The following is a 14,289-nucleotide window of genomic DNA, read 5'->3' on the forward strand; positions in this document are numbered from 1 at the left end:
CACTCAGCTTTGTTTGGAGGAAGTGCTCGCAGTGACACCCTCCCCTCCCCATCACAACATTTTTAAGAAAAAAGTGTTAATAAGTCAGCCAGAGGTGGAACATATTGTGTGCACAGATGTGCATAAAAGAAATGGAAGTATTCATTGTATCTGAAATTCTGCCCAGTTAGACTGGGGTTCCTAAACACATAGGCAAAACACTGGGGATAAAAAAATTTGGCCTTCATGTACAGACACCAAATAGTAAGTAGAAAACATTTATTATGTTCCTTGTAGAGGTGATGTGATTGACCCCAACTCATTGTGTATTCTGCACAGACTTCTCTTTGGAACCCAGCCAATACGCAATAACAACATACATACTACATATGTGACACTTATATACTACATATGTGGCTAGGAAACAATAAACAAGCAAGGTTTGTTTATATTCCTAAAATACTGAAAATAGGAACTCCAATAAATTACAGCTATGTATACATCAAACAAATGTTGTCCAAGTGTTTAGTCATATTTTTTATTAAAACTACATAGAATTATATTTGCAACTATTACCAAAGAGCATGATTGGTATTATGATCCCTAGGGCTGAGTAAGTCCAATCAACGTGTAAGATTTGTGACAGAGATGTGTTTTAATAATGTTTACGACATCCAGGGTATGCTTACTAAACCAGTCAACCAATCTTTCTTTATATACAGGTGCATTTTCAGTTCAGTCAAGTGTGTGGTAATCAGAACTGACAGAGCTTTAGAAGTATTAACATTCTGTTGTACCTACTGGAGTTAATTTATTTGCTGTTGCTGTTTACAGTTTAATGTAGCTTCATTGTGGCCATGTCATTTTCCCTACTTAAAGCATACTTGATCTAATCCTACTATTTTAGGCAATAATGTATGATTATTATGCTTGTTTTATTAAAGGCCTCTAGATATTTGTTTACTTCCTTAATATATTTCACTGCACATCAACACATATTGCTCCATTTTAGTTTAGCCATGCAATATAATTAGTCTTGTCTCAAACAGAATAGCATTTATAAGCAGGGATATGGTAAGCTGCTTAGCTACTGCAGCCATGTAGCCACTAGGCAGTGGGTCCTCAAGCCTTGGTGCTCTGTGCTCTGCTTACTAGTTGGGTGGATTTTTGCTTTGTGTATGTTATCTTACCTGGGAATTAGCATTAACTGAGCTAACAGCTCTAATGCGCCTGCTTCATTAGCACATTTTCTTCAGCTGACTAATTATTACTCATAGGGAATAATTTGTCTAGAGATGAACATGCAGACTTTGATTACAACTACATATTTCATTCAAAAGTCAGAAGATGAGGAGTTATGTTCACATGTAATATTAAGCCTGACAGTTTGAAATAATACTGGCTCAGTGTTCTTCATTTACACAACTGTTGATACAAGTTCTTATTTGTGAAGCCTTACATTGACAGTGGCATTTAGGCACTCTTTTCTATGCATAATGGGGAGACTGAGAAAAAAGGAAAGTGAAATATCCTAAACCATAAAAATTTGTTCCAGAAATCACCTTGGTTTTCCACACTGAAACTCTGAGTCATGAAAACTTCACTTTCTTGGTACGTATGGGACACAGGCACTCGCTGTGCTGGGTGCTGGTGTTCTGTGACTTGTGTCAGGTCTGGAGAAGAAATTCTGCCCCTGAGAATATTGGAACTTAGAAGACAAAGAGTGTTCCATAGTTTAAAAGACTTCATATTTTCCTTGTGTAAGGTTTTATATTTTCCCTTTCACATTTCTTCAGAAGCCTGAAGCTGTGCTGCCAGCATCCTGTAGATCTGCTTGGCCCAAAAGGAAGGAGATGCCATGAGGTATCTCCCATGAACAGAGAATCCTATATTCAGTGCTAGGATTCTGTTTTTCAGATCAGAGGTGGCTGTTTGGACTGTTTTGATTTTGCCCCAGTACTGAGAATAAACACATGTAAAAATTCTGACTTTGGTTTCTGAACAATTTGAACATATCAGTATTTGGCTTAATTTCACATAAAATTTTGCACTGAAATAAAATAATTTAGTTTAAATTTAAATCAGTGTAACTTCTACTTAATGACAATTGAAATGTCTTATAATTTACATCAAAGTAAATTTATTATAATTAAACAGCTTAAATGTCTTATACGAATCTCATATTTGCTAAATTACAATAGGAAACTCCAACTATTATATCACATTATGATATTTCAGTATCAGTAATATTGATTGCACATAAATAACGACATATACGTATATATAAATAACTACACAGAACAGCTTCATGGCCAATGACTGTCATAAAATAATGGAAAACATGCTAAAAGCAGTTTCATATGTTAAAGTTTCACAAATTTTTATTAAAATTTTCTGAATGTAATTTAATCTGGTGAAATTTTTCTGACTACCTTTGCACCATTGACTTCCACTGAAATCTTTGCTTTATTCTGAACCTTTTCAGAAGACAAAAGGATTTGAAATCCTTTCTCTTTTTTTCTTATAGATGTGCAATAGTTTAGAGCAGCCAAGGAAGCAACAGCGTTCAGACCTCAATGGACCAGTTGACAATAATAACACACCTGAGGTAGGTACCTTAGGTTGTTCGCTTGACTATCTTCCTGAGGTCAGGCTTCCATTAGGGAAGTAGGCACCAAATTTTCAGATTTCTTCCTCTCACACACACATATTTAGGCTCTGTTTCTTTTTCTGAACTGACAATAAATACCATGTCTGCATATTCTGAAAAGTCTTTGAACTATACCCATGAATTTGTTGCTGCCACATTCATTTTATATAACTGTCCACGGCATGTACTCAAGCCTAAAATTTTCTGATGACATACAGAATAGTGAGAACACTTCAGAATTTTCTTTTTGGATTATTGGAGAGCAAAAGTAGCATCAAAAAGAAACTGGCTTCTGCTCTCCAGCCCCCCCGCCCCCCCCCCCCCCCCCCCGCCCCCCCCATGTCAGTCTTTGAAACCAAAGGACTGCTTAATTCCCACAGGAATAATTCTCTTTGAATAACCCCTAATATCAAGCACATCATTCAGTGCTGAGGGCTCAAATGATTCACATCTTTCTGAGTGGCCTCTGTGGTAAGATGTGTCCTGGCTCAGTCAGCTGTGAAAAAGACAGACTGATAGGCAGACCTGCTCTTGTCACCGAAGACTGGAGCAAAGAAGACATCTAAGAATGCAGAATGAGGTTATGCTTGAGGCTAGACACAATGAAATGAAATTCAGACTTAAAAGCAGAAGTCTGTTATCTCAAAAACATGTAACATGCTTAGCCTGTAGCCTATTACATTAATGAAGAGGCATATTTCTGAAGCCTTTTCCCATAATGGAGAAATCAGCCTCTTTCCCAGAAATGGGAATGCCTGAGGAGGCTGGCAAAAGACAAGCAAATGGAAGGACTGTATCTTTTTATTGAGAATAGAGACATAGCCTAAAAAGAGCACTGTTGTGGCTCCTGCTTGGATTAAGTGTAATGCTATGTACTTTGCAATCAGGAACAGTTCTTTTTATTCACGGACCCAGAATCTTGCTTTGTAAAAGATTGTTAAATGTTCTTAATTGGAAATGTGGGATATCATTAATAGGCAATGTGATCTAGCAGGCAAACTATTGGACTGGGAATTGCTCATTTGTATTGCTAATTTGGCAGCTAACTTCCTAGGTCATTTTCATGTTCTTCCCCCCACCCTCCCTTATATTTTTGTGTGGCGAGATCTGCTTAAAATGCTTTGAGATTCCAGGTAAACAGCACTATGTAACAGGTTGGGTTAATTAGTGTGATGTAATGTGTTTCACTAGGCTAAATAGTGGCAGAAGTTATACAGAGAAATTTGATTTTTTTTTTTTAAACAATGGTCAGCTGTTTAAACATAATATGAATTCACTTCAGTTTGTGATAATGATTTTGTTACAGCTATATCATTTTTATTTCTCAACAGACAAAGAAAGTGTCTTCATTTCCAAGTTTTGTTGATGGTAAGTTTTACATCATCCATAGTTAAAGTAGGATAAAATGGAAGCAAATGCTTAAACATATTTTAAAGATCACAGTTCTAAAAACCAGTCAAACCCAAGAGAACACAGCTGAAAAGTTTAAGTATTAAGTATTTAACATTTTCATCCCCCCTGTGGCAATGGGAGTGTGGTGGTGATAAAAAGGAGGAGCAGATAGAGCTCTCAGAAGGATTAAGGTGAAGATGGAGACAGCTACAAATCTGGAAGGGTCTAAAAAAGGTGGTAACAGTGAGCCCCAGCAGGGTGGAAATTTATGAAGAGCACTCTGTTGTGTATGGCCTTGTGCAGAGGAAGGAGTCATTTAACTGTTCAGAGCAGCCCCTGTATCACTTTGATGTGATCCCCAAATCATGTCACTTTGATGTGATTTCCCAGAACTGAGATTCTGGGAATCTCAGTTGTTGGCACAAATTGAAAGCTTTTCCTGATCTGACAAAAAATTGGTAATCCAATCCTCTGTTTAGGAGATCCATGCTTTCATGTGTTTCTTCAATTCCTTTGCACTGCTATTATGTATTTTCTGTTTGGAGAAAAATAAGTCAATTTATTAACACAAGAGGGTGGATAGAGATAAAATGAGATTATACTGAAAAACATTATCATTCTCTGATTCACAGACAGCTGAAGAAGTTTGTATGGGGACAATGCATACAACTCTTCCTGCAAAGGAAATGTCTGCACTGTAAAGTAAGAAAAGACAGTAGGAAACTTCTAAGGATCTGACCCCTTAGAACCGCCATGAACACACTTTTCCCCACAATGGAAACCATAAATGAATGTTAAAAACTTGATTTCTAATGCCATTCTCAACTCAGGGAAAACTTACATGATTTAGAATAATATTAGAATGTCCAACACATTTTTCTTCTATTCCCTGATATCACCAGCTTGAGTAGCAACTTCTGGTTTTAGTAACTTCCTTGAAGAGCTAGAGCAAATAGAAAGTTCAGAGGTTGCCCTTTTGACACAGATTGACATCTGAAGGAAATTACACATAACACTTGGCATGTACTGGCTAACAGGCCCTAAATAGAGGTAAATTAAATGCATTCCCCAAAGGTGGCGGAGCCAATAAAGCAAGCTGATACTTTGTAATAAGCAGGTACTGATTGTAACCTGGACAACTATAAAGGGAGGCCAGCATGAGTAGAGCTTTAAAACACACTAGAATATTCACCCCTCACCAGCGCTTGCAGATACAACTGCACATTTTAATTTTATTGGGATAAAAAGGTTACGTCTTTTTCTTTCCTTGCCAATCAGCTCACTACTCTGTTGGAAAGGGGTCAGTATATTATTTTAGATAGCATAATACCTTTTTTTTAGTTCAATCATTTTGCTTTCTCTGATTTTTTCCTGTAGTTGCACAGTATGTGAGGATAAGCTCTCTATTAGGCTTTTTCTATTGCAGGTATTATATGGTATTGTCTAATACAAATAAATATGTAGCTCACTAGGAGCTTATAACAGCTAACATGACTGCCCTCTGAATTCAAAGAAAAACACAGCTTTTATTAGTAATTTGTATGTAGAGTCCCAAAAGAAACAGGACCCTACTGCACATAAGAAAAGATTCTGCCAGCTAGCACTCCCTGTTCTTCCCAGAGCTTTAATCGTGATACCACAACCATATTCTGGTTATATTCATATTCAACCGTTCAGGCACTTGACTTTCAGCATGACTCCTTAACTACAGTAGCTATAGCTATATCTCTATTAATTCATAATATTTTTCATAACAGGCACAAAAAATATTGGAAATGTGTCCTTTTGCTATTAAAATTGTTTCAGTAGAATTAGTTCCAAGTTCAGGGGTTCTGACTTTTTTGCTCTCTGTATTTGTCCTATTACCATAAATCTCATTCCCTTGCACAGTAACAATCATGACGAAGAAATTAGCCAAAAATTGAACTTGTAGATAACGATTCTAGAAGGTGACATATGCCCTGTGTCCATTTACTCCTTATGCAAAATCTGCTGCAGTGCCACACACCCTAAGGTCTCAGTGACTTCATGGAGTATGATGGTTCTCAGCAGGAAGTTGAAAGTGCTTCTGTGCTCTGACCACAGTCTCTAAATACTGTCTGAATCCTTGGTTTACACATGATTTTAGATAAATATAAAAATATGTTCCTAAAAGATTATTAAATTCAGTTATGTTGAATTATTGAATGAGTATTCTTTTTTTTTATTTTATGAAAACAAAAGTTAATTTTAAAAAGTTTAGACCTAGTCTATGTAGTCTAGAAATACATTTATACTTGTTGCATTAATGGATCAGCAGAAAACCAGGGAATTTAGTTGTATTTTTCAGAAATAGTTATCTAATGTTTAAGCAACAATCCTCAACAGAAAATTTCAATCTTTGTTCACATCGAACTAATGTTCAAATTTCAAATCTATTTCTTTCTTCTTCCCTTCCTCATCAGTAAGCCTTACACATGCTTACAGTCAAGGGCATGCTTAAGTGCTCTGATGAGCTGGGGCCTCAGCCAAGCCTGCATTTTTATATTATTTAAAGCAGTCAGAGATAAGGGAAGAAAACACTCAGGTAACCAATTTGACCCTGGCAATTTTCAATCCCATTCCATCCTTCCAACAGATGTCTTTTTTTACCTGAGAATTGCTTATTGCCCTCATGATGGGAAATGTATGCTGGAAATAGTTTCTACCCCACATGCCTTTTTTTGTCTGTTGTTTTTGTTTGTTTGTTTGTTTGCTTGGTTGGTTGGTTTTTTCCCCTGTATTAGCTATTGCTATAAGAATTTTATACATGCTGTTGTTTTATACATCATGTTGCAGAATTTGTTGCTAGTACAATGATTCTGCAAAAATCATTTTCCAATGCTATGAAGAGATGATGAAACCATGTCCAGCCAAAAAACCCCCAATCTTTAAAGAATCCAAATAAATAAAATCAGGATTATGAAATTGCTTAAAACTCTAGGTTATTTCCGTGTTCAAGAACTTTTTCAGACAAATTAGTTAAAAACACCATTGCTGTCACCAAACAGCTAAGACATGAGAAGAATTTGTTGTTTCATTTGTAACATTAATTTCACAGACCCCTAAAATATGGTGGGGATTACTGTTTAATGCTAGGAGATGCTAGCAGTGTATATGTAAAAATAGATCTCTGAACATGTCTTTAAAAGGAAAGCGCTATTGATGTAGCCTATCAATGTCTTGGAAATCAAGACAAAAATGTCTTGCTCAAAGATGTACAAAGCACTAATATGACCAGAAGTGGGCCAAATTTGACATTCTTGAAAATAATTAAAGTGAAAACAAGCTTTCCTGATACTGTTATACCCCAAGCTTTTGGGATGGAAACGAGGTAGGTTAAGGGACTGATATGTTTTAAATAACCAGCACAATTATTTTTTTTTTTTGTTGACAAATCCTGCAGACTCTTAGAATTTTGGTCTTTGCTTCATATAGTAATGACTGTATTAGAATTTGTACCAAGAATCACAATTTTATTTGTCTTTGGAAACACAAAATGTTACAAGAAAATTAATCTAAATTAACTACTAAAGAAGGTTAGTTAAACTGATTTAGACATTATGTGGGTAAGTGTATCTCAGAGTTAAAGCAACCTTGATTCAATTTAGCCTGATTTACTTAGCCTGAAGTGAATGAAGGAAAACAAAATTAAAGTCACTTTAATTTTGAATGAGCATGTTGCTGCAGGTATCTAATGAAGTTTTGCTAACTTGACATTAAATTCACATCTTTAATTAATTTCCTTATTTGCTACGCTTGAAACAAGATGTCAGTAGGATGCAACATTAATATTTTGTTGCATGCTGAAAGAAGTACAGATGTATAAGAGTAAGATTTAAGCCTGAAAAGATGTATGAATAACAGCATCAGAAGAGGTACCATATAAAACACATCATCCCTGTGCTGAAAAATGTAATGGTGCAAAGATGTAAGCAGAGGAACAGAGATACAGTAAATTGAGTTCTTGTGGAATTTTCATTTTCTTTGATTTCATTCAGTGAATTATTGCTGCAGGAACAAGGATCACTTTTTGAGGTGTTGAAAGACTTGGCCTTCATGAAGAGTTTCAGTGACTTTTTAAATTAATAGCTTTCCAAGTATTTAATTGAGGGTTTTCACACTTTCAGTGGAGATTGCCATGGTATATTTTTATTCTTTGGCAATACTTCGAGAATTTTAAATTCCACAGAATTCTATTCTGAGTTGTAATGAAGATCCAAACCATTACTGGATTTGTACAGATGTGATCTAAAGCAAAATGTGTCCTCCTGTGGTATATAATTATCCTTTTGAAGCTTGAAACTACAGTGTTTGCTAGCAAAACAAATAGCTCCATTTTTGTGTGAGCATTGTTAGTTAATATCAGGTCTCTGAAGAGTGCAGGACTGGTATAAATATATATATGTGTTTATATACTTTGATTACTGAATTATAAAGACTGTGGGTTTTTTGCTGGGAGTCGAGATTTCCAGCAGGCAAATGTGAGGTCTTCATGAAAGTATAAGTGTCAGCAACATTGCTTGAAGAAGAAGAAGAAAGTCTCTTCTTTTAATCAGGTTTATTTTCTGCTGGAAGACTTTTTCTAAATTAGAACAGGAAAACGAAGGATAGGAACACTCACTGAAAGATATATGTGTGAATCACTATTTCAGTAAACTTCATCAGAATAACATGCTGTATATTTTTCCTTCTCCACGTAATAATCTTCCACATTCAATTGATTATAAATAAATTGAACTAATCAACTGTACAAGAAAACTTTTTTTTTTTTAAATTAGCATCTCCGGTGTCATTTTTCTCCTCACACACAAGATTGATATACTTCAAAAAAATGTGTTAGCAGCTTGGCAAGTTGATACAGCTCAAAGCAAATTTCTTTTATAGAACTGTTGAGGAACAGAAAATATTCACTGTTGAGAGATTTCAGCCAAACTCTGGAATGACTGTTCTTTACTGTTAATCTAATCAAGTTAGACATAAAGCTTAACAGCTGAATAATGAGGATGATGAGCATAGTCCCAGTATGATATAAATACTATCCTTCATTCTCTTCTCCCTTCCCCCTCTTTTTCATCCTTGGAAATAAACCACTTGCAAAATACAACTTAATGTTAGAATCTCACCAAAGTCACTATGTAATTAATACTAACTAAGTATTAATGTAATTAATACTGTTAATATAATTAATACTAAACAAAGGCATTTTGTTGAATGAAGGGTAAAATTTTAAAAACGTCAAGATGTTTTTATGTTCCACTATTTTCCTCTTTTTTTAACATGAAATTTTTCATGCTCTTTCCATGCGCTCCTTCTCCATAACTGCCTTCTGTGAATTCCCTGCTTTCAGAGGAAAAGGCTGTGTGACCTGCTGTGTAGATACTATTGATTAGACCCTGAACGTTTTATTGAACTCCTGCACTGAAGCATGTTTCTCCAGCTCTCATTTTATAAATCTGTAACAGCCTGAGAACTGTATTTTTCTATCAGTCTGAATTCAGGCCTTACACATGACTAAACAGTATCAAGATGCCTACTTTTCCTGTTTCCTAAACTTTCTTAGCTGTTAAGTTTCATGGTGGACTTCTGCTGAAGCAAAGTATACCTTTGTGCCTATTCTTCATTGGCATTTCTGCCAGAGATAATGTCTGGGGCCTGCGTACTTCTACAAACATGTCAAACAAATGTGGAAACACAGATCTGTGCACTGTAATAGTCATACATATAAATAGTAAGAAAGTTATGCTAAAGGAACCTATCAGCATTTCTGAAACTTGCAAATAATTCCAATGTGTTTATCAGTGCAGCACAGCAAGAATTTTCCAATGATTTTCCACTAGAATTCCACAGTCAAACCATTATACAATTTTAAATACTGTATGTTTGGTAATAAATTTTTTTTGGAAATAATTATAGGGAAAACCATAATTTATTCTGCACTGGATTTTTTCACCTGTTTCATATTAGAAAATGTATTAAAAAGGTTGTTCAAGCTTCAGTATCCTTTATTCAATTTCTCATCTCTCCATCCTCTTTTGAAAGGCAGTAACTGTAAATGTCTCATGTCAGTTCCAGGACCTTGTGAACCTGAAGACCTCATTGATGGGATCATCTTTGCAGCCAATTACCTGGGCTCTACACAGCTGCTTTCTGAGCGCAACCCTTCCAAAAACATAAGAATGATGCAGGCCCAAGAGGCAGTGAGCCGTGTTAAGGTAGGGGATTTTTATGGTTTGTAGAATACTCTCTGATCCTTTGACAGTTGATCTCTAAACAGTACAGGCTCTGTAGCTTCAAACCCTTTCTGAAGTACACTTATGTGAGTGTAGATCTAGTACTGTAAATACCATTAGTTTCCAGTGCTTATTTTGAAAATACATATAACATCTCTGAGGAGCAAAAGATAAATTATTCTAAAGTCTATTCAAAATTGTTTGGAAGCTGTATGAAGAATGCACGTATTAAAGACAAATTCCAGACTGCAATTGAGAAATATTTGATTGTCAAAGCACAGGATGTTTTTTTGACTGTGGTTTTCCTCTTATGTCATTAATTCCTATAACCTACTACAAATTGTGAAGATTACTCTCAATATATTGGATTATTACTTTTTTAAGACAAGAAGATTCATTACTATTGTGTTTGGATTTGTGTTATTTACAGTGAACAATTTCTGTGTAAAAAATGTACCATAGACTGCTTCATACAGTTGCGTAAAAAAATGCTTTTTTTGGTTAATAATTCAAATAGAAGATTTTTCTTTTACAATTTTTTGTGGATCTGCTGTAAATACCTCATGTGAATAAACACATGGTTAGAAAGAGGTAGATATAAATGCTAATAGAAAAATCATGTGCTTAGTCAACAAAATATTTAATTGGTAAAAATTGCATGTTTTTGAAGGAAACTGGTTTGGGAAAATAATGTACTTCACAAGAGACTGTCATGATTGATTTGGCATTTAGAATCAAAATAAAGGCAAGAAAGGTCCAGTTCTTTAAACTTTCCAAACCCTTGAATTTCTATGTAGCATACTGTGATGTCTCAAGCAGTAAGTAATCATTGATTGCAATTAACTTCCTAAAAACTGTTTCGTGTATTAATAGCAATCCTAATTTGTCAGGAATACATGACTACTTCAGACAGTCATGGAAAAGAGCTTGAGTTACATTTTGTTCAACAATTACATGTAGACATATGATTAATATGGATAGAAAACCTTGGCTTTAAAATAGTGCATGTACTGTCATTTTAGACTGCTGTATATTTAGCAGGATAAATTTTATGAGCAGCTTTAACAGACAACACTCTTTGGTACCAAATTTTTGTAATCAACAACATGCATAATACCATTAAATCCAATTATGCTTGATATAAACAAATCTTTCTCTCTTGAACATCATTCTCCCACTGCTCCCAAATTTTTAAGTCTGGATTCATAGTCAAAAGGTTTCCCTGACTTCCCACACTGTCTTTTCTCTTTCTTTGTGTGTACATCTGTCTGCATTCTTTTTTTATGCTACTCTTCAGAGGATGCAAAAGGCGGCTAAAATCAAGAAAAAAGCGGTGTGTAAACTGTTTTTCTTGAATGCTAATGTTTACTTACATTTTTGTTGTACTTATTCTCCATGGAGTGTTGTGTCTTTCATTATGGGTTCTCATAAAGTTGTCATTTTGGTTTCTTCTTTGTTAGGTAGTAGAACACTGGATGGAATAAAATTAATTCATTTTGTTCATTTGCTGGAGTGCCTGTCTGCTGCTCTTCTTCTGTTGAATACCTGTGATTTGTTTAGTCCAGATATACAGCCAATGTTATCAGGGAGATTTTTTAAAATGTAATGCTTATTTTTATTTTACTAACCAAACCAGTAAGATGTATTTCCTGTGTCTGTGACTTACTATGTATTTATTAAATTATTGTCAATATTTAAAAACAAATAAAATAAATTTAGCAGGTAGTAGCTGGAACAATTCATACAGGAGATATTTCACTCAGTTAAAACCTATATTACAGTTAACTAAATACAGCTGACAAAAATAATCACTAAAATTAGCCTTGCTCTTTCTGATGGTCTTGGATGAAAGCAATGCAAGTAATCTCTGCCAGAGTATGTGCTTGCTTTGTATTTTCCTGGATGAGATTTAATTCAAATAAAATTAATCTGAATGAATTATAGGCATAGCTAAGCCTTTATAACTACAGAAAAGAGCAGCAAATACATCATTCTTCCTTGCACTGTTTCATCAAAGAACTGGTCTCTGACCTGCAGACTGATGCCTGCCTTTAGCACAGGCTGATACGGCCTGTGGCTATTTTAATCTGCGACTGCTAACATGGGTGCTGCTAAATACCAGTTGCAATAGTGCACTGTGAACAAGTAGCCTGGAGGAATAAATAGGTTCCTGCTGGAACTCAGAGTATTAGGTGAGCTCTTGGGTGATGCTTCAGTGAGAGGTAGCAGCTGCTTTGCCACTTTCTCTCCTGTTTCTCACGTGGACAGAGCCAGGACTCACACTTAGGCATTACACTGTAATCCTCCTTGCCCTGTGACCATGTTTTCTCATGGGTTATGGAACTGGTTTCCTAGTGAGCAGTGCTCAGAAGTTGAGAGCTGAAAGCCAGCTGATGGCTTTCTGTAATATGAGAGAAGTACTAGTTCAGTGCTCAGTTCTTTTCTAGGAAGAAACTAAACTAAAAATCTAAAAAAAACCCCACCCCTAAAACCCACCCACCACAGTACTGAGCACCAGTTTGCACTTTTTTTGGTGAGCTCACTGAAGATGGCAAGGGCTAAGCAGCTGATGGGGAGTAAGTCACTTTCTCAATTCTCCTACTTTCTCAATTCTGGTGCCTCAAGTTCTGAAGTGCATTGATGAGACGGTGGGGAAGAAACAGGCATACTCTTTCTCCTGTTCTGGCTATAAATAGCAAATTTTAGTACATGAGCTGTCAGTCCCATGGGCTCTGAAAATTCACTCTTACCCACAAAATCCCAGTATGCTTCACTCTTTCCATGCAATAAATGCATTCTTTGCATGTATTTAGACACACCTTTGAATAGCCGTCTTTGTAGTGGCTTAACAGTGTGATTGCCTCACATCACATTATGCTTGAAAGTGATCAGAGAATTTGTCATTCTAAAAAGCAAATTAAAATTCCCCTTGTAACAAAGCATCTGTCTTTTAGACTTCAGAGGGAGATTCCCAGGCCTTGACTGAAGTGGATCTGTTCATCTCCACACAGAGAATCAAAGTTTTAAATGCAGACACACAGGTAAGTTATGATTAAAATTCTTCAAGAATAATGTTGAGTTAGACTGCGCTCTTATACTATTAGTGGGCAACTTTACTAAATTTGGATAAATTCACTATTGTGAGAGTATTCAGAAAGAGCGGTGTTAGATTTGCTATTGTTGTAACGCTAGCCATTTGCCAATGTAGCAATACTGACACCAGTTTTGCTTGTTTGATGTATTGGAAAATGTCTGCATGTTGCTGAGGTCTATAATTCAATTTAGGAGAACATTCAAAAGTCTTTCAGAATGCATGTATGTTGTTTCTCTGAAACAGTTTCAGTACCCAAATTTACAGCCTATCAGGTAAGTCATTTGCTACTTTGATTAAGCTATTCATATCTTGCCATTTTTAACATTTAATCACCTATTTTTCCATAAATCACATCTGAGCTACCATCTTCTTTGCCTAAGGTAAATTATTAATGATTCATATTAAAGAAGCACCTGGAGACCACAGCAATGACCAGCCTCATCTTCTAGGAATAAACATATATTCAATAGGAAGTGATCTTCATAAGGATCTTTTTAAACAAATTTACAATTAAATACATATCATTTATACATGGATCCCAATATTTAGTATAATAATCTCACAAGAACTCTTAGACTTTGATTATACCTGCAGAAAGTCTTTAAATTTTAATTCTTATGAGAGGCTTTGAAAAGGGAAATTTTAGTGACAGTTTTTGCTTTAGTTTTCACTAAAAAACTCCACTGTATGCAGCTAACAGCAGTTGAAAAATGGTAAGACCTCAAGTTACATTAAAGAACAAACCATTTAGAAAGTGCTTAGTTAGCACAAACTAGAAAATTCATCTGTAATATTTGGAAAAATGGTTGGAGTGACCTTATGCTATCCTTTCAATGAAACTCTTCCAGAATTTAAGGTAATATTAAGTCTTATTTTTTCAGTAGCAGAACAGACCAAGGATTATACATAAGTTTAACTGTCAG

The 14,289-nt window shown here is 35.4% G+C and overlaps 1 protein-coding gene across 6 annotated transcripts in view; it reads left to right on the plus strand.

Annotated features, from left to right (window-relative positions):
- APBA2 (amyloid beta precursor protein binding family A member 2) overlaps positions 1 to 14,289 on the plus strand; it is a 122,815-nt gene that overhangs the window by 87,926 nt on the left and 20,600 nt on the right. For 5 of the 6 annotated variants that reach the window (XM_074881009.1, XM_074881011.1, XM_074881007.1 and 2 more), the window contains exons 3-7: positions 2,507 to 2,587; positions 3,961 to 3,997; positions 10,109 to 10,254; positions 11,570 to 11,605; positions 13,227 to 13,313. In XM_074881009.1, coding sequence (XP_074737110.1) covers positions 2,507 to 2,587; positions 3,961 to 3,997; positions 10,109 to 10,254; positions 11,570 to 11,605; positions 13,227 to 13,313 — 387 coding nt within the window. The remainder of the gene's footprint in view (positions 1 to 2,506; positions 2,588 to 3,960; positions 3,998 to 10,108; positions 10,255 to 11,569; positions 11,606 to 13,226; positions 13,314 to 14,289) is intronic. The other variant, XM_074881012.1, reaches the window with a different exon arrangement.

This window comes from Strix uralensis, chromosome 11, assembly GCF_047716275.1.
Source record: "Strix uralensis isolate ZFMK-TIS-50842 chromosome 11, bStrUra1, whole genome shotgun sequence".
In the NCBI taxonomy this organism is placed as follows: Eukaryota; Metazoa; Chordata; class Aves; order Strigiformes; family Strigidae; genus Strix; species Strix uralensis.